General features: G+C 50.8%; 1 protein-coding gene across 3 annotated transcripts in view; it reads left to right on the plus strand.

The window, feature by feature from the left end:
• Positions 1–24,713, plus strand: part of CKAP5 (cytoskeleton associated protein 5) — a 1,593,334-nt gene that overhangs the window by 800,328 nt on the left and 768,293 nt on the right. For all 3 annotated transcript variants that reach the window (XM_069623197.1, XM_069623199.1, XM_069623198.1), the window contains exon 26: positions 14,450–14,585. In XM_069623197.1, the coding sequence (XP_069479298.1) occupies positions 14,450–14,585 (136 nt within the window). The remainder of the gene's footprint in view (positions 1–14,449; positions 14,586–24,713) is intronic.

The raw sequence follows: 24,713 nt of genomic DNA on the forward strand, positions 1-24,713 counted from the left end.
AGCCAGTATGTCATCTGTGGCCCAGAAAAGAATCGCTTTTTAGGCCTTGTGCTACCTGCGGCCTAAAGGTGTTCAAAGGGGATAGTAATACGCTGTCTGTCTATACCCCATCATTCGGCAGATGCCTGCGAGAGATGCCAAGGGTTTTCACAGAAGACTTTCAAGGACCGCAACCACCGGCTCATCTGTTGGCTGAACAAGGGCACTTACCCGGCTTTGGAGTTGGGTTCGACCCGGGGAGCCAGTCTTCATTGACGGCAGTTGAAGGCCCCTGCTCACTGGCGGGCGGCGTCAGCGGAACACCCTGCTAAGAAGGAACGGATGGAGTTGCCATAGTCGGTGGTGGGGAGAAATGGCAAGTCCTCTATGTCCAGGTCACATCACTCAAAAGGGGCGAGTGGCTCCTCATGGCCCAAGTCAGATTGGCCGGACAAGTCTAAGGTGCCCGGTGCTAGGCCCGAGAAGTCCAAGGCATCGGACAGAGGACAAGCGAAGCCGAGGGAGTCTTCCTCCTCGAAGCACTCATTGTCTAAAGACCATCATAGATCTTCGTCCAGCCGGGACTCGTCGAAGCACCGTTCCTGCTCTTCTTCCAAGAAGTCCGCTTCACCGGAGAAATCTAAGCCTGTGGATGTCTCAGTTCCAACGACGAGAGTCGTCGACGGATGTTCCCTCGTCGGCGGTGGCAGTACAATCTGCTCTTCCATCAACCCTGTCCACGGCTGTTGCTAACAATGGCCCGCTATTGTCATCGTCACAGATGGATTCGGAGGGCTTGTTGCTGACGGGTGGACCGTGGCAATCTGCTGGCTTTGGGCCCATGCTTCCAGTGGACATTCTGCAACAGGAACCTGCTGCATACTCTATTTCCTCAGGATTGGAGGAGGAACAGGAGCCGATTTTCGATCCGTCGGCTCTGTCTGCATGGTGCACATCCGTCTATGTCGAGTGGGGTGGGGGCTGGGCTGCCCCTTTACCCTTTGGTGAATTAACAGTACCTGCTATGAGGTACTGTTACCTCATAGCAGTTGCTGGTGCTGGTACTGTTGCTGGTGTTGAATAGGCTCCAGTCGTCGTTGGGGCAACTGGATGCAAGGCTTCCGCTGAGCCCGGTGGCTCCGGTGATTGAGTGTGCGCCTGGTGAGGCCCCAAGGAGGTCGGCTCCGGTTGCTTGCCGGTTGGATTGGGCCATCCCAGAAGTCATCCTGAAGAAGGGGACTTGCCAGATTCGGATCAGGAGAGTGCTCCGCATGGTACCCTATCGACGGTGTCTTAGTCACCGAGGGACAATGCATCGGATACGGATCCTGAGGTGGAACAGCCTAGTAGCCCGGCTCAACCGTCTCTGTGGGATTATGTGGGGGCTTTCCACGCCATGATCGCGAAGGCGTGTCTGCATTTGGTCTGGCTCCTGAAGAACAAAAAGACTTTCTCTTCGACCATATGGGAAAGCGACGGAAGGTGGTATTCTCTGTACCATGTGTGGCCGGAGGCTCTGCGCACTGCGCCACACGTATTTTGAACCTGCGGTGAAGGGACTTCTAGAAAAGAATTCAAGACTCCCGAATTGACCCCCAAATGTTACGTGTTGTTGCCCACGCTCGAGTCTGGTGTTGGCAGCGGCTAGCCGCAAGGCCAGACGCCAACACAAATGTTACGCCCCCCCACTTCCTGGATAGTGAAGCCAGCAAGCAGGACGCGTTTGGGAAGAAGGTCCCGACTGTGGAGGTTACCACGGTAAAAACTGCAAATTCCTTGGCTATTATGGCCAGGTATGACGGGGAGATGTGGCACAGGCTGGCCCTGCTACTTGATCATCTCCCGGAGCAACACCGCAAGGAGGCAATGCTGCTGGTTCGGGAGGGGAAGGAGGCCTCCAACCACAGCATCAACATTGCAGTGGACCTGGCGGAGTCATGTTTTAAGCAAATCAATAATGGGGTAGTGCTCAGGCGGCAGGCTTTGCTGAAATGCATGGATTTTCTCCTGGAAGTCCAACATAAAGTTGTGTATATGCCCTTTGAGGGTGAACACTTATTCGGGGAAAAGATTGGGAAAAGATAATCGAGGCCCTGAAGGGCATGAGAGGGGACACAGACGGCAAAATCTTTAGGTTTCGTGGAGTCTCTGGTAATGCCGGTTTGCCGCCTCCCTAGATAGACGTTACCGAAGCTACGGCTATTCGTCTCAATGCTACAGGTGCTCGTTCCAGTCGGCTCAAAGCAGATACTTTCAAGCAGATACTTTCATGCACAGCATAAGAAGGGTGCACGTTCCCTGGCTGCTAAAGGGAGGCAATCGAAATCTCAACAGTGACTGCCATAGGGCAATCTGCTGGGGGGCAGGGTGGCGAACCATGTCGACGAGTGGCAACTTATCACGTCAGACTGCTGGTTGCTGGATACAGTACGTCTCGGTCACTCGTTGAATTTCGGCGTCCTCCAGTCCCCATTCCGCCTGTGTATGTGGTGCAATACTACAATTAAATTAAACAGTAATCTGCAACGCCTGAAGTTCAAGATGCTCACACTTCAGGATGTCATCCGCTCGGTGCAACCGGGAGAATTCCTGTCATCGTTGGATCTGCAAGACGCCTACTTTCACATCCCGATGAGGCAAAAACACTGGAAGTTCCTGCGTTTTGTGGTTGGGGAAGATCATTACCAGTTCCATGTCCTTCCCTTTGACCTGAAGTGGTCTCCCAGAACATTCACAAAGTGCCTGGCTCTGGTGGCTGCCTTCCTCCTCAGTGAAGGCCATCATGTGTACCCCTACCTGGACGATTGGTTGGTAAGGGGCCTGTCACCGGAACGGACGTTGGAGTCTCTCATGACAACCATGGACCTGTTGCAACGGCCGGGATTCGCCGTCAACTTCAGAAATCCTATCTGACGCCATCCATGGAGTTGGTGTTTCTGGGGGCTCAGTTTCTTACCCAGGACAATCTGGTGAAACCGTCCAGCAAAAGTGGTGGAGTTGTGGTCCAAGGCGGGCGAGTGGGGCCATGGTACGGTGGTCTCAGTATGAAGTTACATGTCGATGTTGGGAGCCATGGCGTCCTGTATTCCGCTGGTTCCAAATTGCCACTTGTTCATAAGACCAGTTGCGGAATTCCTCGCAGACAGGTTGTTGCAGAGTCGAGGGTTGTGGTCTTACAAAGTGGTGTTGCCCAGGGGCTGGTGGAAGCCCTTCGGTGGTGGATTTGTACAGACAATCGCGTATGGGGCATGCCCCTGCTGGAACCAGAGTTTCAGTTCCGATCGTGGCAGACGGTTCCAGGTGGGGTGGGGGGGCGCAACTCGCCAATTCACAGGTTCAGGGTCTACAGTCTCAGGAGGAGACAGGGTTCCATATCAATGTGCTAGAGTTGAGAGAAGTGCACTGGGCTCTGAAGTAGCTTCTACCTTGCATTCAAGGAACTGTGGCGCAGGTGTTGACAGACAATACCACCACAATGTTCTATTTGAGGATGCTGGGTGGCATGCATTCCCGGATCCTGTCCAAGGAGGCTCCGGAGGTCTGGCATTGGTCCCTGGCTCAGGGGATCCATATTGTAGCTTTCCATCTGCCAGGGGTTCAGAATGTTCAGGCTGACACGCTCAGCAGAGACACCAGTCAGCTGCACGAGTGGCGGCTGAAGGAGGACCAGGTTGAAAAATTCCGAAAATGGGGGTCTTCCCGCTGGACTTTTTAGCCACGCAGGAAAACGAGCAGTGTCTGGGGTTTCCTAGCAGAGTGGCTCATCCGGAGTCGTTTGGGGCGGTGCATTTTGTTCCCGTGGATGGGCCTCTTCGTGTATGCGTTTCCCCTGTTCTCCAGCATGGGGTCTGGCATGGATTCACATGCTCATGAATATTCCCCGTCAGGCTGGGAATCCTCGGTAAAGAAAAAATCAGTATCAGTTTCGTTTCTGATCTGTCTTTCGTAGTAGTAACCAATCACTGATCTCTGCGTCATACTGACCACAGCCAATGACTGCCATCTATCTAAGCCCCGCCTCTGGCGGCCATCTTCAGATTTTTACTGCACGTTCAAGTGTTGGGAGTCTTCGTGCTTAGCTCTCGAGCTTTTACTGCGTGTTTCGCGCTTTTTCAGGTGAATTTTCAAATTTTTTTCGGTTAATCGAGCCTCAAGCTCCACCGTTTCTACTCCCGTTAACGGCTACCCGTGACAGGATTTTCCTACGCCCCTCAAGGGTGAAGATTTCGTCTAATCAATTTCTTGGAGGATTCCAGAAGATTCGCGGCCTACTTCGAGATGGACCAGGACGCGAGTTTGTCACCCGGACCCAAGCTGTTTCGCAGCTGCCCTGGTTGCGGGCTGCAGAAAGTGTTTAAGGAAGACGAACATTCGCAATGCCTCTACTATCTTCATGGGGACAAGACTCATGTAGAGAAGGACTGCTAGTTCTGCAAGAACTTGTCGGAGCGGACCATGAGGGACCGTCTATCCCGTCTCGCCAGCTGGTTGGAGAAGGGCTCAACGGGTGAGAAGAAGAGTCAGAGCGGGCTTCTAAGTCCTGTGCGGGCGCCCCGGCGACGGGGGCCCAACACCAGGCCAAGCGCCGCGAGTCCGCTGGCTCCGGGAGCGCCAAAAGGTCGGGCTATTCAGTCGCCAGGCAGGGCGCGCCTTCCCCGGCACAGTCAACCACGAGCCAACGCTTCGGTTCGGGGAAGAGGAAGTCCGAGACCCCGGGTAAGCTTCGGGAGAAGCCCCTAAGGTGGTGAAGGCCCCTACCCAGCAGCCAAAGGCTTCTATCGAGGCGATCGCAGCGACTCTGGCCAAGCCGGCAGAGACCCCGCCAGCGGAGACTGCCTCCGGGACTAGAGTTTCCCTGCCGCCAAGTAGGGAATCCTCTTTTCAGCTCATCGTCATGGCCACCATGATGGAAGAAGCGAGGGGGGGCACGGTAGCCTCAAGGTCGGAGTCAGCCTCGGAGAAGGAACTGACCGAGGCCGTGAGGAACCTCGAAGTCCAATTCGAGAAGGTTCGATCCCGTAAGGAAGATCCTCGGGAGATAACCGAGGAAGACGACGATGGCGAGGAAGAGCAGCCTTCCCTTCTGGCGCAGCCGGAACCTAGGTCTAAGGATAGCTCAGCGGCCATTTTGTCTGCGATCCAGTCCTTATGCTCTGAGATAAGGACGAGATTCCCACGGCCCAGGCCGGAGGACCCGCAACTTGGCCCGTCGGGAAGTCCTCAGAACAAACGACGGAGGGCCCAACCCTCTCCTCCACTCGTCCCCGTAAGGCCTACAGTTCCCTCCTCATCCTCCCACGAGTCGGGAGATGACGGTGCAATGGGCTCGACGACAGGTTCTGAGGGCGACGACGGAACGGGTCTCCCGTCGCACGGGCCTCGCCGCCCGACGAGATTGGCTCATTCCACGCCTTGATCGCCAGGGCGTCCGAATTGTTCCAACTCTGCCCGGAAGAGCAGAAAAAGGAAGGTTTCCTCTATCAGCGCTGGGAGGCCAAGAGGAAGACTGTCATCGCGGTGCCTCTAATCGAAGACATCTGGGAGGAGGGCCTGTCGGTTCTCAAGAACCCCTCCATGGCACCAGCCAAACGGGACCGGTACGAGAAGAAGTATCGGTTCCCTGAAACCGCACCCCTGTGCCTCAGGGCACAGCCAACGCCAGACTGTCGTCTTGGCGGCGGCGAAGAAGAAAGCGGCGGGGGTCAGGAGCCTCGACGTCGAATTCCCCGCCGGACGGCGAGGGAAAGAAGTTGGACGCCATGGGGCGGCGGGTAATTTCGTCGACGACGATTAAAGCGGCCAACGCCCTGACAATAGTGGCCCGCTACGACAGGGAGCTCTGGTTTAAGCTGGCCCCCATATTGGACTTCCTACCGGACGACAAGAGGTCTGAGGCCCTGGAAATACTTCAAGAAGGCGAGGTGGCGTCAGACCACGCCATAACGGTGGCAACCGATATTGCCGATACCGGGTTCCGCCAGCTGGGCAACGGTGTTTGCCTATGACGATGGGGTTGGCTCCGGGCGACCGACTTCCGTCAGGACGTCCAGACCAGGGTGTTGAACATGCCTTTCGACGGCAGCAACTTGTTCGGGAAGGCGGTGGACGAATCCCTCCAAGCCATAAAGACGGAGACGGCCCGCGCCCTCGGAGCCCTTCAGCAACGACGGCCCTTTCGGAGCTCCGGAGGCAGACAGGGTGCCTCCAAGGGATCCAGCGGTGGCTCGTTGTCCTACCGCCAGGCGGCACGCTCCTCGTCTCAGGAGGCTTACAGGGGTCGCGGCAAGCAGGGAGCGCCTCGCCGCCGTCGGCAAGGTGGCCAGGGCGGCAAGGCCACCACCTCCAAGCAGGACTGAAACGGCCGTGGTCTCGGGCCCCCACCGAAGCACCCCGGTGGGAGGCCGGCTGACTAAGTTTGTCGGCGTGTGGAAGTCCATCTCCACCGACCGTTGGGTGCTGGATAACCTAGCAAGAGGACACTCTATCGAATTCCTGAAGAAGTGCCCTCACGTTCCAGCTGTGGCCAGGAAGGAAAATCACGTCCCGCAACTGCTGTTGGAAGTACGGGCGATGCTCAGGAAAGGCGCCATCGAGCTTGTCCCGAAGAGGCTCCGGGGTGTACTCAAGGTACTTCCTCGTCGGGAAGCAGACGGGCGGCTGGCGCCCCATCCTGGACCTTCGTCGTTTGAACAAATACATCAGTTCACAAAAGTTCAGGATGGTCACCCTCCAGCACGTACTGGGACAGCTGGAGGAAGGCGACTTTCTATCGTCGTTGGACCTGGAGGATGCATACTTCCACGTTCCAATCCTCAAAAGTCACCGAAAGTTCCTCAGGTTCGTCGTCCAGGGACGCCACTACCAATTCAGAGCACTGCCGTTCGGATTGAAGTCGGCTCCCAAGGTCTTTACCAAGTGCCTAGCACCTGTGGCGGCGCGGCTGTGCCTGCAGGGGATTCACATCTACCCCTACCTGGACGACTGGCTCATCCGCTCAAGGACGAGGGAACTCGCCGTCTAACACACTGCGAGGACCGTCCAGTTGCTCACAGACCTGGGATTCGCCATAAACTACCCAATGTCCCACCTGGTGCCGTCGCAGGTGGCCCTGTTTCTGGGAGCGAAGCTAGATACAGTGAGGCGCCTGGCGGCACCGTTGGACGAACGGACAAAGACCATTCTAGGCAAAGTGCAGCGCCTGCTAGCCACGGACGTGGCCAGGGTGAGGTCTATCAAGTCCCTCCTGGGGATGATGTCCTCTTGCATCTACCTGGTGCGCCTCTGCAGACTACGGATGCGCCCTCTTCAAGAATTTCTCGACGCCCGTTGGATGCAGGCGACGGGCACCTTCGAAGACAGGGTCCCCCTCAACCAGGTGTTCCGGCAGGCGATTCAGTGGTGGGGCGTTCGAGCGCACCGCACGGCGGGCAAGGACTTTCAGACGCCGGCGTACCAGGAGACGGTGACGACGGACGCCTCCCTGGAAGGTTGGGGCACCCACACCGGAGATCTCCACGCAAGAGGCCTCTGGCTCCCGGAGGAGAGGCTCCTGCACATCAACGTCCTGGAACTCCGAGCTGTGTTCTGGGCTCTCAAATCGTTACTCCCATCGCTCAAGGGCAAGGTGGTGCGGATCTTCACGGACAGCACCAATACAATGTTTTACATACGGAAGCAGGGAGGCACCAGAGCCTCAGCCCTATCCAAGGAGGCACAGGATCTATGGCACTGGGCGGTCGCCCAGGGGATGTTCCTGGTTCCCTTCCACCTGGCAGGAGAAACACCATCGCCGACTCGCTCAGCAGGGAGCTGCGCGCGTGTCACGAGTGGGAACTGCGCCAGGATCAGGTGGATCAACTCTTCCGACGATGGGGCAAACCCCAAATCGACCTGTTCGCAACAGCGATGAACTCGAAGTGCAAGAGGTTCGCCAGCAGGTTTCCCCAGCCGAGAAGCATGGGTGATGCGTTCTCGTTCCCCTGGGACGGCCTATACCTGTATGCGTTCCCTCCGTTGCCGTTGCTGCTTCGACTCATCAACCAGCTCAAGAGGTCCCGGTGCAGGATGATCCTCGTCGCACCGGCGTGGCCGAGGCAGATCTGGTTCCCGGACCTTCTGGACTTGTCAACGTCCCCTCCCATCAAGCTGTCGGTGACGCGGACCTTCTCTCCAGAGAAGGATGCGCCATCTTCCACCACGACCCGGCGTCGCTGAACCTGCAGGCTTGGCTCCTGCAGCGCTAGAGTTTGGAGGCTACGATATACCGGCCGATTGCAGAGAGGTTCTTGCAAAGGCCAAGGCGACCTCGACGCTCAAATGCTACGGTCATAAGTGGAAGAGGTTCTCTATCTGGTGCCGAGCACAGGTCGTCAACCCCCTACGGATTACGGCCCCTCAAGTGCTGCCGTACCTGCTATCGCTGGCAAAGGATGGGCTAGCCCATGCCTCCATTAAGATTCATCTGGCGGCGATCTCCAGATATACCAGAACCACAGGACGGACGTCCCTGTGGTCCCATCGACTGGTAAGAGTTTATGAAAGGACTGTTCCGGTCGTTCCCGCCGGTGAAGGCCCCGGCGTGGGAACTTAACGTGGTGCTGACCAGGCTCATGGGGCCCCCATTCGAGCCGATGCACTCCGCACCGATGAAGTTTGTGTCGTGGAATACTGCATTCCTGGTGGCCATTACCTCTGCACGACGAGTGGGAGAGATCCAGGCCCTATCCTGCAAAGCACCGTACTTGACTTTCCATGCCTCGAGGGTGGTGCTTAGGACGCACCCCTCCTTTATGCCCAAGGTGCCGTCGGACTTCCATCTTAACGAGCCCCTAGTGTTAACTGTTTTCTTCCCGTCTCCTTCGTCGCCGGCCGAGAGGACTTTGCACTCGCTGGATGTGGCTAGAGCGCTGAAGTTCTACGTGGACCGCACGAAGAGTTTTCGGAGGACATCACAGCTGTTTGTGAACTTTGGACCTCTGAATCAAGGGAAGGCGCTCTCGAAGTCTTCTATTTCCAGATGGCTCTCCGGCTGCATCATGCACTGCCACCGGTTGGCTAACCGACCGCTGCCAGGCCGTCCGAGAGCCCATTCGACCAGAGCGATCGCTGCTACTACGGCGTTCTTATCTGGTGTGCCCCTGCTGGACATCTGCAGGGCTGCTACGTGGAGGTAGACGCACCCTTCACGAGATTCTACTGCGTGGATCGGGATTCCAGGGAGGAGTCCAGGGTCGGCCAAGCAGTGCTGCGCAACCTGTTCGCTTAAGGTGAGCCTAGTGAGGAGGTAAGAGATGCTTAATGTTGAGCCTTTTGCCACCCCCGTGGTTGTGCATGTGTACTGCTATTTATTCTTATATTCATGAGCATGTGAATCCATGCCAGACCCCATGCTGGAGAAGGAACAAGTTACTTACCTGTAACTGTTGTTCTCCAGCATGGGTCTGGCATGGATTCACATGCGAACCCTCCTGCCTACCCCTCTGCGGCTCTTCACTTGGTCATACTGCCACTTCACGTGCTACCAAATTTCAAAGAGCAAATATTAGGAGCAGAACCTCATCTGGGAGAGGCTTAACCCCTCCCAAACAATGACTCACCGTTTCAGGTCCCCTCCCATGCCACTCCAGTAGGAGGCAATTTCACACTTCAGACACGCATGGGAGGGGATAACGTCGGACAAGTGGGTGTTGTCCACTGTGGCATGCACATATTGTATCGAGTTACTACAAAAACCACCCTACCCCCTCGCCAATACAGAAGATGACGGCAGAAGAGCAAAGCATACTGTTGGAGGAAATGAAGGTGCTGCTGGAAAAGGACACCATAGAGATCGTCCCGGCAAAGAGGTTAACAAGGGTATTCATTCAACGTGCTTCCTTGTGCCAAAAACCTTACCATGTGCCCAATACCAGATCTGCGCCCTGCGAACAAATGTCAAACCCCAAAGGTTTTGTATGACCACACTCCAAGAGGTGATTCCACTATTAACGGGAAGACTACAAGGCAATATTGGATTTGAAAGATGCATACTTTCATATTTCAATGAACCCTGTTCACAGAAAATACCTGCGCTTCAAGATGGCAGGAGTACACTACCAGGTCCAAGTGCTCCCATTCAGCATTACCTCGTCACCAAGAGTATTCACAATAGTGCTCGCAGCAGTGGCAGCACACCTACACAGAAGGTCCATCCGAGTCTACCTTTATCTAGACTGGCCATTCACTGGGGAATCTCCTCAAATTTGCAAATTAAACACGAGAAACACAACCTTCTCTTAAATCTGTGTTTCTCCAATGAGGAGAAATAGTCTAGTCCCCAGCCAAATAAAATAATTTCTAGGGGCTATCCTAAACACAAGAGGAGCTGGCTTTCCTCTCAAACGAGCAAGTACAAAATATGCTGTTGCAAGTACCTCACTATAAGGTTGGTCGCCAGATAACTGTACCCAAAGCATTGCGCTTGCTCGGGATGATGGCCTCATGCATTCATTGGTTCAACACGCGTGCCTGCGTCCAATGCAGGAATGGTTAGCAAAACAATGGTCTCGGGCAAGCGGACAGTGGGATTATCTAGTGGTCGTTTTGCTAACCCTGGTTCCAGCTCTTAGCTGGTCGTCCATGGATAACCTGTTAAAAGGAAAACCTTTTCAAGGTCCACCAGCACAAGCGATTTTAACTACAGATGCCTCACTCACTGGTGCCCCTTTCTGGCCCACTGAGCCCGGCCTCGTCCAAGACTCTTGCGTGTTGATCACAAGGCCTACCCTGCTCCTTGGGTCTCAGCCCGGTAGGTGTAAAACCCTTGACCTGATAGAGCTTCGTTTAGGCGCCGCCTCTGGCGTATTGCCGGTAATAGCACGTAGCCCCTCGGATGTATTGCTGGTATTGGGGCATAGACACTCAGCCATTGAGCCGGTAAAAGGGCGTAGCCCTGGTACAAGAACCTACCGGTTCCTCGACAATACGCCCGGGAGGATCCGTAGACCCCTCGACCTGAAGGCTGGTAGCTGTAGCAGGTCCCTTCCGCGCGGGAAAGTACCTGGAAAATATTGGCCCTACCTTGGGCCTGGTTCGATGTTTCACGAAGTTCTTGAGATCTTCTGGAGGCGACATTTGGAAGAGCTCCCTCCACCTGGCTATTCTGTTCAGCACCTTCGAGGACAGCTAGTCACACGCCGAATCCGATTGCCAACCGTGGTCTGGATCAAGGCAACTTAGGCAGAGGGCGTGGGGGAGGGGGGGGGTCTGAAGGTGGGAAGAGCCCGTTGCAGGATGGACACATGCTGAACCCTGTAGAAGTAGACATCCTCCAGGAAGGAGCATGACGCCTGAGGACCGAGTACCTGAATGATAGATCAAAGAGAAGTATACGCGCGTGGAATTACATGGCCGAAGTCAAACCAAGGAGCGCTGGTGAATTCGGCCCTTCCCGTCGTGGAATAGGGAACTGAGGTGTGGCACCGGAGGACAGAGTCAGGGCAGCGCATGCTCCGTGGGCCGCGTCCCTGCACGCCTCTAAATTTAAAGGGGAAGGTTTTTTCTGGTGAAAGTTAAGTCTCCCGACCATTGGAAGGGACTCCCATACAGTATGGAGCAAAGGGGACGGAACGTAAGAATGACGGACAATACAGTAGCCATGTACTACCTCAAAAAGAGGAGCCGTAGGGTCACTACCACTGTGCAGAGAGGCAGTGCATCTCTGGTTCTGGGCAATGCAAGAAGGAATCACTGTCGGCAGTTCACCTTGACCGAGAGCAGAACACGGTGGCGGACGCTCTGAGCAGGCAGCAGTTTCTCACGAATGGTAACTTGCTAAAAGGAAGTCCTTCAAGAGATCTTCGCCCTTTGGGGAACCAGTCGAGTGGATCTGTTCGCGACCAGTATCAACAGGAAGTGCGAACTGTAATGCTCAAGGGAATTTCCTCTGAGAGGAGCTCTAGGTGACTTGGAATTTCCACTCCTATACACGTTTCCACCAGTCCCTGTGATTACTCATGTAATCAGGAGGTTGAGAAAGTTCAGGAAATCTATGATCCTAATTGCCCTGGATTCGGCCAGGAGGATGTGGTACCCGGACCTTCTGGACTTGTCCATCTGCCCTTCAATGAGTCTTCCACAAAGAGAGGATCTTCTCTCGCTGGAGGAAGGTCTGGTTCTCTATCCAGAGGTCAAGACACTCAGCCTTCAAGCATGGTTGCTGAGATATAAGGATTGGTACCTCCCCGATGACGTAATGGAGATTTTGCTTTCGGCCAGAAGGCCAGCAACAAAATCCTTGTTCCGGTGTTGTTGGAACAAGTTCAGTAACTGATGCAGGGGTAAGAATGTCTATCCATTCTTATGTAATAACCCTACAGTACTTCCTTTACCTTTGCACTTGGCCAATTTGGGGCTCTAAGTTGGTACAATCAGCACTATCTATTTTTAAGCACTCCTCTGAAGAGGTTTTTTTTTTAAAATGCCTTTTTAGTTTCTTAAAGGACAAACACATGTGTACCCTCCAACACCTTTTCAAATACCCATCTGGGATTTAAATTTAGTTTTAAAATTTCTTGTGTGCCCACTTTCAGCCTTTACATTCTTGCCCGTTAGTGCTCCTCACTTCGTAAACAATTTTGCTAGTGGCTTTAACATCAGCCCGCAGGGTGAGTGAGTTGCAGGCGCTCTTGTAAGCCTCCTCACACCATTTTCCATAAGGACAAGGTCATTCTATAGGTCAAACCATCCTTATTACCAAAAATAGTCTGATTTTCACCTGTCAAAGAAAATTACCTTACCCTCTTTTTACCCTCCTCCACACGCAGATAAAGAGGAGAGATTGCACAGACTGGACCAAAAAAGGGCTCTCAGTTTCTAGATTTCTAGACTTGCGAATTTCCGACAAAGTGACCAACTGTTTGATGTACAGGACACAAATTGGGACTTGGAGTGTCTAAACAAACTCTATCCAGATGGATAATTCTTGCTATTTCGGAGTGCTACACATTGGCTGGGAAGGAGCCTCCAGATGGGCTAAGGGCTCATGCAACCAGGGGTATGGCAACTTCCACGGCTCTTCAGAGGTGTTACGGTGCAGGATATTTTCGTAAAACATTACTGCTTGGACTCTACATCTTATCAACGAGGCCTCTTTGCAAAAGCCATCCTTCATTTAGTCCATAATGGAAATCTCTGGTTCTCCCTCCTGCAAATTCTTATTGCTTTGGGAGCCTATCTAAAATGAGGAATACGTGGTAGAGGACAATCCATTCGAAGAACAAGTTACTTATCAATTGTAACGTTCTTTCATCTGGATGTTCCTCCCGCGTATTCCTCATCGACCCTCCCAACCTACCCCTCCGTACAGTTTACGCTAGAGTCAAAGGACTTTGAAAGCCTGAACAACTAATGCGACCATTAACACCGTAAAAAACAGAACTGAGCCAACAGGCGCGGCTCGAGCCCTTTATACTGCTAATGACGTTGACGCTCAAGGCCCTCGGACTACAACTCTGCGGCTTAGAGCACAGCGCCCTCTGATGAGAATTTTTCGGAAGCAGCAAAGTTGGGAGACCAGATATCTAAGATGAGGAATACGTGGGAGGAACATCCAGTTGAAGGAACGTTACAGTTGGCAAGTAACGTGTTTATCCGAGGGACCTCGACGCAGGAAGTACCATGAGTGCATTACACCTCACACTAGGAATGGTAATACTAGCACGCCCTGTCGACATCTGTTACTCTGCGCCTTCCACTAGATGTCTGACCATGCAGAGCATGTGAATCTAAGCAGATACAAGCACCAGAAATACGGTTAATGGTGCACTCTTATTAGGGATCATAAGTGCAGTATCTGTCTTGGGTTTTTTCAGCTATCTTAGACAAATACAATTTCCTGGAGAAAAGATTTGCATTTGAGCTAATTTGCATACCCGCAATGCATTGCTGTTGTGGCTCAGAACTGGATGTGAACGTCCAGCGATGGCTGCTAGGTGGCGTTGTGGAATGTGACTGGGCTAAAATCTACTTTCCTACTTTCACATTTCAGGTGAAAGCTTTTTTTTAAAAAACTTTTTAAACCCACCATAACTTTATTTGGGGGTGTGTATCTCTCTTCTCCCTCTCCCTCTCGTCTAATCCTTGCACTATGCTCCCCTAACTTGATTGAGTTTGACTATTTGACTACACGGCAGTGTCTTTTCCATGTGCACTATAATAAGGTGGCCTCTCCGAACACCACAACCCTCCTCCCCGCCCCCGGTCTTTTAAAAAGAAAGTAATCAAAGGGGAGTGATTCGTTCCTCCACTGTACACAAATGAGAATACTGAAAGTTGCCTAACATGTGTGAATTGATTTGTGTAAAGTACCTGTCACAATTCTGAATGATATATCTTTGGTCATGAAAATAGAAAGTTCAATGTCCATTTTGTAGCATGCTGACCTCTATCTGGCCATGTCTCATAGATTAAATGTCTATCGCTTTACTTTTAGCCTGCTTCAAAGGACCTAGTTGTGGCAATGCTAGAGAAAGCCAAAGCCAACATGCCAGCCAAACCTGCAGCTCCTGCATCAAAGGCTTCTTCCAAGCCTCCTGCTTCTGCTCCAGCCAAAGTCTCACCTCCTGCAGGTAGGGTGTTTTTTTAAAAAAAATTAATCTTGCCTTATATTGTGCCTTGGTGTGCGCTTTTTTTATTTTTAGGATATATTTTTTTATACGTCCTTATGATCGCATGCTTTCTATATTTGCAAATTTCTTAGTGTGACTTTTCTTGGACCTTATTTCCTAATAGATGGCTTACACTCAGATTGCTCTTATGGAACTCCTTGTTAGGCGAATTTCATTTTTAGTTTGGGCTATTAGGTGGAGCTTAAAACACCTATTCGCCAGACCGTTTGCATTAGAGTACAAATGGAGAGCAATGGCATTTGAGAATTGGTGCACAGCCTTTAGGTGGTGGCTGGTTACTTACCCACCCATTGACTGTCCATGCTAATCCTATAGCCATTCTCACCGAATTTCTGCCCCTCCCCACCCAAAATGCCTCCTCATGGGAACTCTTTGAGCTTGCTTTACTCAAGCATCACCATCAAACTTTACACTCAAAGTGCGGACTGTGTTCCACCTTGTGATGCTGGGAATGCATTGGAGGGACAGCCTCCCTGTCCTTTAGTCCTTTTTCATTTGTGTGCTGTATTGTTTTCTGCCCCGGAGTCCATGTGGGCTTCCTGGCAGGGCAGGTCTTCCTCTTTTTCGGTTGGTGTACAGACCAATGGGATACCCTTATGCCACCGATGGGTGGGGGTACAACCCTGTGCCTCGATCACAAGGACGACGGCTGTGCGGCCTGTAAATTACTTAAGCCCAACGCTGTGGCAAGGGGACAGGCCGGGGTTCCACCCCTAGAGGCTCCCAAGCCACCAACAACACCAAGTGACGCGAAGATTCGGGTCCCCTCCCATGCATCGCCGGTCGGGGGCCGGTTAACATCCTTTCTTCCAGCATGGGAGGGAATAACATCAGACTGCTGGGTACTATCCACCGGAGCCCGCGGCTATTATAGAGTACAACAGTTCCCCAACATACAGACCCCGAGGGGACGACGCATGACACCCGAACACCTCGCCATCCTTCAAGAAGTGGACCAGCTACTGGAAAAAGGAGCTATAGAGGTCGTGCCTCTATCTCAGATAACGGAAGGTATTTATTCAGTGTACTTCCTTGTACCCAAAAAGGATCTAACCATGCGCCCTGTATTAGATCTGCGCCCAGCGAACAAGTTTGTCAAACCCCGAAAGTTTCGTATGGTGACCTTACAGGACGTGATCCCACTGCTATCACAGGGAGATTACATGACAACACTGGACATGAAAGATGCATACTTTCATATTTTAATGTTGCCAGCGCACAGAAAATACCTCAGGTTCATGATAGAGGGCAAACACTACCAGTTCAGAGTGCTACCCTTCGGCATAGCATCTGCACCAAGGGTAATCACGAAAGTACTGGCAGTGGCAGCGGCCCACCTGCGCAGGTTATCCATCCCAGTATACCCTTACCTCGACGACTGGCTCATAACAGGAGATTCTTACGAGACATGCTTTTCAAACACCCATAAGACTGTAGACCTTTTGTTCCAACTGGGCTTCTCCATCAACGAGAAGAAGTCCAGCTTATACTCCAGCCAAGTCAAACAATTTCTAGGGGCTCTAATTCGAACAAAGGACGGCCTCGTCTTCCCCTCCAACGAGAGGGTCCAAATCTGTTTCAGATCCCAAAATATGTGGCAGGTCGGGAGGTGACGGTGCACAAAGCGATGCGCTTGCTAGGAATGATGGCGTCCTGTATTTGTGGTACCTCACGCGCGCCTGCGCATGCGCCCGATGCAAGAGTGGCTCAACAACCAGTGGTGTCAGGCCAACGGACAATGGGACGATCTAGTGGTGGTCTCGCAGGCCTTGGTTCTCTCTCTACGGTGGTGGACAAAGGAAAACCTGGTAAGAGGGAAACCCTTTGCCACACCCGCAGTGGAAGCCACTCTAACCACGGACGCATCCCTCACAGGATGGGGGGCTCACCTATCCCATCAGACTGCTCACGGAGTGTGGACTCAGAGCGTAGCATCCAAGCACATTAACCTATTGGAGCTACTGGCCGTGTTCAAGGCACTAAAAGCCTTCCAGGAACACCTACAAGGGAAGACGGTGATGGTCCTTGCGGACAGCACCACAGCCATGTACTACCTCAACAAGCAAGGCGGCACCCACTCTCCAGGACTGTCCAAGCTGGCCCAGAATATCTGGAAGTGGGCTCTCAAACACATGTTCCTACTGTCGCAACATGTAGCAGACAAACTCAGCAGAGACTTCCCTCTGCCCTCAGAGTACGAATGGCAGTTGCACGAAGACATCGTCTTCAACGTCTTCACACAATGGGGATTCCCAGAAATAGACCTGTTCGCAACTCTGGAGAACTCACAATGCCAAGATTACGCCTCCAGGTACCCCCAGAACCAATCCAAGGGGAACGGTCTATCGATTCCATGGTCAGGGAAATTTGCTTACGCCTTTCCCCCGGACTCCCCTTCTAGACAAGATTGTGCACAAGAGGCACCAGGAACAAGTTACCATGATACTAGTGACCCCCATGTGGGCCCGGCAGCCATGGTTCGCTCACTTGATGGAGATGTCTCTATCTCCCCCAGTGAAACTTCCCTGCCCGCACAACATGCTGTCACAGGACAAGGGCAGGACACTGCATCCATGCCCTCAGACCATGAACTTAGCAGCCTGGCTCCTGAGATCATAGAATTTGGACACTTACAACTCCCGCAGCGATGCATGGACATCCTCAGGGAGGCTAGAAAGCCTAACACTCGTCACTGTTATTCTAGCAAATGGAAGAGATTTGTCATCTGGTGTAGAGGAAGAAGGATCGACCCTGTTGACTGCTCCCCCACGCACATTGTCCTGTACCTGACCCATTTACTGGACTCTGGTCTAGTGTTCAATTCCATTAAAGTCCACTTAGCGGCACTTTCTGCATACACCACTTCCCAGCTTAAAGTGTTGTGGTGGAAAGTCCCAGTTATCAAAGCCTTCATGGAGGGAGTAAAGAGAATACACCCTCCGATAGCAAACCCAGCTCCCGGCTGGGACCTAAATGTGGTACTTACCAGACTCATGGGCTCACCCTTTGAACCCATGCACAAAGCAACTCTTAAAGACCTCACTCTTAAGACCGCTTTCCTAATAGCTATCACCTCCATTAGGAGAGTAAGTGAACTACAGGCTCTTTCTGTTTTAGACACCTTTGTAGCAGTTCACAAAGATAAAGTGGTTCTATGCACGCACCCAAGGTTTGCACCGAATTCCATGTAAACTGGTCAAGAGAACTACCAACGTTCTTTCAAAACCCCTCCAATTCGGGAGAAAAAAGTCTGCATACACTTGATGTGCGCAGAGCTGTCATGTTCTACATGGAAAGAACCAGACCACTGAGAAAGACTAATCAGTTCTTTGTCTCGGTGGCAGCAGGAAGAGAAGGAAATGCAGTTTCAAAATCCACTATATCTAGATGGATTGTTCAATGCACCACTCTGTTACTCTTGCTAAGAGAACTACCCTTCAAGCCAAGAGCACATTCTACTCGAGGCACTGGGGCATCCTTAGCATTCATTGCAAATGTTCCCCTTGAGTCCATCTGCAAAGCGGCAACCTGGAGTTCTGTGCACACCTTTACAAAACACTACTGTATAGATGCACACTCTAGATCTGACTCCCAGGTGGGACAGGCAGTATTAAGACATCTTTTCTCTACTCTTCCTTCTCATAACCCACTGTCAACTCCGGGTACTGCTCGCTAGTCTATGAACATCATGTGATTCTAAGCAGATTAACAAACATCAGAAGACAATGCATTACTTATTGTAAATCCTTACCAGTAAAGAAGTTAAGCAAGGATGTCCATTGTCTGCCACTCTGTTTAAGCTATACATAGCCGACATTCAACTTGATTTAGCAACTGTGAAATGCTTTCCACCAAAAGTCAATGGGCAACAAATAAGCTATGCAATGTATGCTGATGACTTGCTATTGTTTGATTGGACCCAGATAGGTCTACAGCGGCTACTGGCGAAAGTAAGTTATATGGCAGAAAATGATCTATTAATAAATGTGGAAAAAACAAATTATGAAATTTGGACACGCAACAGGTTCAAAAAACAAAAACTTCAAGTGGGAAGTATATGAAGAACACCTTGAACTCACAGAAATTCGCTATCTGGGAATACCAGTGAATACCTCAATATGTGAACAGAGTTGGGTAGAAGACATTTATCGCCGAACTCTAGGTCTTTTTACAAGGTGCAAGAATTCAGACGCTTTATGGAAAATTCTCTTTAATACCAATACGAACATTTTATGTGCAGAAAGTAATTCCAGCAATTACATTCGGGTCAGAATCAGGATGGAACATCGACCAAAAGATATGGCCACAATTGGAGGGCCTCTTCTGGAGGCGAGCCCTGAGAATACCCAAATATCTATCAATGACAATACTACGTCATGAATTAGCTCTGGAAAGCTTACACGGAACAGGATATGGAAATCCATGTCATTATTTGGAAAGATGGTGATCTCAAATACTGAACCGGCGTTCCAAATACTGGCACCAAGCAGTGATCAACCGCATAAAGGCTTACTCCTGGAATGGTCGGAAAAAGTGAAAGCCATCATGCGAATTGCCGAGATTACGTTAGAAATGTTGGTAGACCGCCCTCAAATTGCACGAAAAAAGCTGAAAGAGTGGCTTTGGATTGAAAATTTTGCTAACTATGGAAACATGCCCACAGCTCTGGATCTGGGATTAACGACGAATAAAGTCGACAACATGCCAAAATACCTTCAACAATTTCCTTCACAGCATCACAGAAGCAGTTTTCTTCGTCTTCGAACAAACGTATACAAATCAAAACATATGATGGCAATGCGTCACTTGGACAACGTAACAGAAAATAGCTGCAGACGTATCCAGATACAACAAAACATTTAGTAACTGAATGTGTGGCATTAATGGAGGCAAGAAGGGTACATTTGAGTAAATTTCAGCCTGAAACAGACACAATGGCTGAGTTTTGGTCTCGCATTTTGGGTGGAATCTCGGTTCATTTAACTTGTTCGGTAATTAATTTCCTAGACAAAGTCACAAAATGAAGAATAAGGAATTAGGAAAGATGGTTCAAAGACAGCAGTAAGAAACGTGAATGAAAGTAATGAAACAAAAAAAATTGTAATAAAAGTTTGAAATAAACTAGATGTTACAAAAAAAAAAAAGCATTTCTGATGGTTGTATCTGCTTAGATTCACATGCGCCCACCCTTCCTCCCCGCTCGGATGGAAGGAACATAGACATCTTTCTACATCTCTCTTTTCTGTACTCGCGTATAGAAGGCTCCCTCAGGGCAGAAAAAATACAGAGGGACCTCGACGCGTGAAGGATTGTGGGTACAACACACGTCACTATAGGGATAGTGTTACAGACACGCCTTGTCGACGTCCCCTTTTCGACTACGAAAAACAAAATGCAATACTCCGCAGTGACCACTGGATGTCGGACTATGCAAAAAGGAATGTTGCCTGTGCTAAAAATGGATCGCAGAGCTCATGCGGTGTTGCGTCACTGAGGCCAGCTCTAGCAGAGTGTTGGGGAGAATTCTCATCTATGGCTAATTTCCCTCACCTAGTGAGTCCCCCAGCAGCTTTGCTGGACTTCTGGAGTTTATTTTTTTCCACTTGATAAGAGGGAGCTTTTCCCCCACTCTTACCTGTGTTTTGCCTTGCGTTTCCCTGTTTTTGTTTTTGTGGACTCTGAAGCACACCGCTTCAGCAGCCCCCTTCTTTTTGTGTTTCACACATCACCCTCAGTGCCGTGGCACAGTGTTGTCTTTAAGACTTCCCTCGACTCCATTTCTGAGGTGACTACTGTCCCCCAGGAAAGGGTAAAGTTACCATTAACTTTACTTGGGCAATCTACCACAGATCCAGTACACCCCATCTTCCATGGAGTACTGGAAAGGGTTAACTCGTATCCCTTTTTAGCTGTACCTCCTAGAGCACGGTTTCGCTCTTTTAACATTTGGCTGGTGGCAGTGGTATCTACCCTAACTTTTCTACCGCGATTATATTAGATAAACGTGGTACTGCTCTTGGCTATTATATTAGCCTCGAACATAAACCCGCTTGATCAAATAGCCTTTCTTTTGGCTCCAGTTGGGTTTATTCGCCATTTCTTTTTGTTAAAGTCCAACTAGGTTTGCCTTCTTTGTTCAGTCTTTTGGCGGCTTTCTGTTCAGAATTCCTCTACCAGGCGCCTGGGTGTCTAGGTGGGCTGAATGTAAGGGAGGAGTGTAGTCACCCCCTGCACAGGGTATCCTAGGAAACCCAAGTCACACTTTGTCATGATTGGCCACGGTAGTTGTCCGGGCTGGACAACCCCCCCCCTTCTGGGTGATTGACAGCCAGGCTGTGTGAATGAGGGTTTTCCGCATAAAAGGCAGGTCTCTTGGGCTAGAAGTCAGAGTCGCCACTGGAACTACAAGGAACCGAAGAGAAGCGAAAAGAACGACGGCTGCTGCAACTACCTCGTCCCGGTGAAGCCCTGCTGCAGTCCTGAGCCATCTTCCCTTCAACGACTTAGAGAAGATCCAGTCCGGAGTCGTCTTCCTTTGAGCTTGGTGGGGACAACCAGCTCATCTTCCACAGCCAGAGTATCCTCTTCCTTGGTCGAAATCGCTGCACACTGCTGTAGTGGTCCGGATAGCCACCTGAAGAGCCTCCCCTGTTTTGAAGGAGCGCACGTTTTATTCCTTGTTGCTGCTGACGGCTTCATCCCTGTGTGGTGCAGACCCCCTTCAGACGTCCTCCTTCACAACGAAGCGCCAGGAATCGTGGGTCTGCGGAAAACCAACCGGAACAACTGCCAGGGCACCAGCTGCACCATTGGAACAAGGTACTGTGTTGAGGAAACTGGGTGAATCCCTTTTTTTTAATTTCCAAGGCTTGCCCTTGTCTGCCCTCCTTATAACTTTTGCTTCCGAACATTGACAATATCGAAGTACTTTTGGCTACGTTGAATCGTTTCACCGTGTGATCTTCGGCAACTGGCCCCAGTGTCTTTCGACCCTGGCTCCGGCCCTTTGACTTTTGAACTCCTGTCTTTGTGTTTCTTGATTCTGCCTGCCTATCCAAAATATTTCCTGTGATTTTTGTCCCTAACTCCCTCTGGTTATCTCAAGTGCTAAGTGTGTTTTTTGCCCCGGTAGCATTTCATGTCACGGATACGCGTTTGTTTAGTAGACCAAACTGTCAAAGTGATCGCAATCGTATTCGCGCTAACGTGTTTTGTTCGTTACACCGGTTCATTCCAACACAGGGTACTTAACTTGAGACTTACTGTACAAAGTAAATTGGTTAGTTGTAGTATATTTAACGTGTGGTTTTTATTTGAGTTTAATAGAAGTGTTGTGTTTATAACGAATGGTTACAAAATAAATGTACTTATATTTTTTTACCTGAAATCTTGAGTCAGTGTTTGCTTGAGTCACAGTAATTGTGGTCCCTTTGTGTAATCTCTGCTACTGCTCATATACTCGTTAGAGTATATGAGCCAGGCCTGGCTGCTCCGCCACTGCTACCACTCTGATATAGTAGTACAGGCTTGTACCAAAGGTAAAACTTGTATTGCCACCTGTAGTCTTAATCGTGTGTAGTGGTCCCTAAGGGCACTGCACAGGATTCTGCCTAACACAGAGCACCCAAAGTGGCTCACTAGTTGTCGGTCAAAAGCCCATGCATGCTAAAATGGGATTTAACATGCTCAATTTACAGAATTATGAAACCGGGTTTAAGAGATTATATGACTAGATAGAAATGGGCATAATGAGTGAAGTATGGAGAGAATGACGGGAATATGTCTTTATATATAAAAGTTCATAGGTAGCAAAATAAGGGAAAAAATGAAGCTCCAGTATATTCTTGCATAGGCTAGTAGTATGTCCTAAGCAGAAATCTGACCGTGAAGAAAGGAAGTCTGGAGCAGACCTTGTATGGAAGGACAGTTTTGGATGGAGCCATGCCAGTATCCAGCGACCAAGTCAATAGTATATAAGTGTCATGATGCCTACCCCCGGGCATCCGGATCAAGCCCATCAGCCCCGGGAGCAGGCATCCAGACATTTACAAAAACCCCAGCAGCCCCAACTAGGGGCTGTCTGGGTTCGGTCCTGGCGCCGTAGGTACCAGGCTCATAATAAAAATCAGTCCTGGCGCCATAGGCGCCAGGCTCATAGACGTTACTTACCTCATGCAGACCATGCTGCAAATAAATCCAAGCCAACGTGAGGCCTGTTTGGGACTATTTTACTACAGGGACTATTTTTTACTTGGGTGTGGTCCTGTGGAACTTCTTTCCTGGGACTACTTTGGAGGCGATTTAAACCACGCCCGAACAGCAGCACATGCTTCGTGTTGTTCTGCATCCAGCAGCGTGACTCTCACCGTGCCTGCAGCCAGCATCCAGTCTTCTGCCACGCCCGCGTGCCTACAGCCAGCATCCAGTCTTCTGCCACGCCCGCCTGGAATCCGGAGCTCCTAGAATAAAGAGGAAGAAAAGGACAAGGTTAGAAAACAAACGTATTTCAAATTCCTCACCTGATTCCGGATCCATTTCATCTCCCGACCTGGAAAGTACATCAGTCCTGCATGCGTCGCTTCGCCAGCTCCAGCAAGGCACCATACTCGCCAGTTCTCACAGCATCTTTCGATCCAGCACTGTCCATTTCTTTGCCGTACTCCGGCACGTAGGGGCACAAGAATAACAAGGTGAGTCGAGGGAATCAACAAATACCTCTTATCACCATAGACTTACCTGATTTACCACCGGCGGTGGTATTCTCCATATGCCGCATCTGTAAAGAGGGAGAAAAACAACACGTTAACGCATGCAATAGTTACCGGACAGCGTTGGGTAACACAAACTCTTACCTGAACGTCAGCAGCAGCTACGAGACCTTCTTCTCTCGAACTCGGTTGCAATTTAAGGAAGGAAGGGGACAAGAGTGAACATCGGGCACATTGAACTCTTTGAACTTGATACTTACCATCCCGCCCGGGACTTCAGAGTCAATGCTTACCGGAACTCTCCCAACGCCTTCAAACCAGTGAGGTAACTGGTATCTACGCGCCCCTGCAAGACACGCAGGATGGAGAGCTCATCTTTTACAAACATAAGGTGAGGTGACTAAGGGGATATCGGAGGTGATTAGTGGGGGAGAGTGAGAACAGTTGGGAGGCCATCACTAAAACCCACAGGTGTCTAATCCCTGTCTCCACTTGCAGGAAAATACTTCTTCGGGTCCAGCAGACAAGACTAGACGGGCCAGTCCAGACAGTCATCTCTGCACTACGCATCACGTTGACCGCAGCTGTCCGGGTCCGATCGACACCCCTGTGGGGGCCAGGTGAGCGTAACAATAAGCTCCTGCCTGGCACTAGTTTGCAGGAGCCGGGAACGGAAGAGGGACAGAAGTCCATACAGGGAGCAGAGTTATTTGCCCCATCCTCATTTCTCTAAAGATTAAACTTGTTATCCTTGCAAGATAGACTCCTGGCCTTACTTCTCTAGAGGGACGTACTTTACTCTGGTGCACACGTGATTACAGGTACCCTTACAATTAATTGGTACCCCTGTAAATTGTGCTACCCTTACAGTAGGCAGGGGCTCGACTCAACACCCATCTTGTTCGCCTGAGAACAGTGAAGTCCTCGATCCGACCCGCAGCGACTGATGTGTTTTTCAATGTACCATCGACATCAAAGCCTAAGCTGACGAAGATGGTCGAGGATCTCTCGAGTAGGTTTGTTCCAAAATCTACTAGGGATTTTATGTGCTCTTGTCACGATGACTCGGTACCCTTTGGCTCAAACCCATGGTTATTCTTCGACACCCTGAAGAGTTCCAGGATGTGGAAAGGTTGTCCGAATTGGCTTCAGCCCTTCACGATACAAGTGACTTAGACACCTCTCCGGAGGTGGAATTCCCATAGAGAAATCCTATAACCCACAGAAACATGGCTTACAGGAAAATGATTGCAAAAGTAACAGTCATTAGTTTGGGGTCCCTCACCTGGTAAAATAACGGGGGAAAAACATGAAAGTTAAATCCGGAACAATAAATTGGGTCCAAAACTTGGATATTGAA

Source organism: Ambystoma mexicanum, chromosome 11, assembly GCF_040938575.1.
Source record: "Ambystoma mexicanum isolate Mex_15411 chromosome 11, UKY_AmexF1_1, whole genome shotgun sequence".
Lineage (NCBI taxonomy): Eukaryota > Metazoa > Chordata > Amphibia > Caudata > Ambystomatidae > Ambystoma > Ambystoma mexicanum.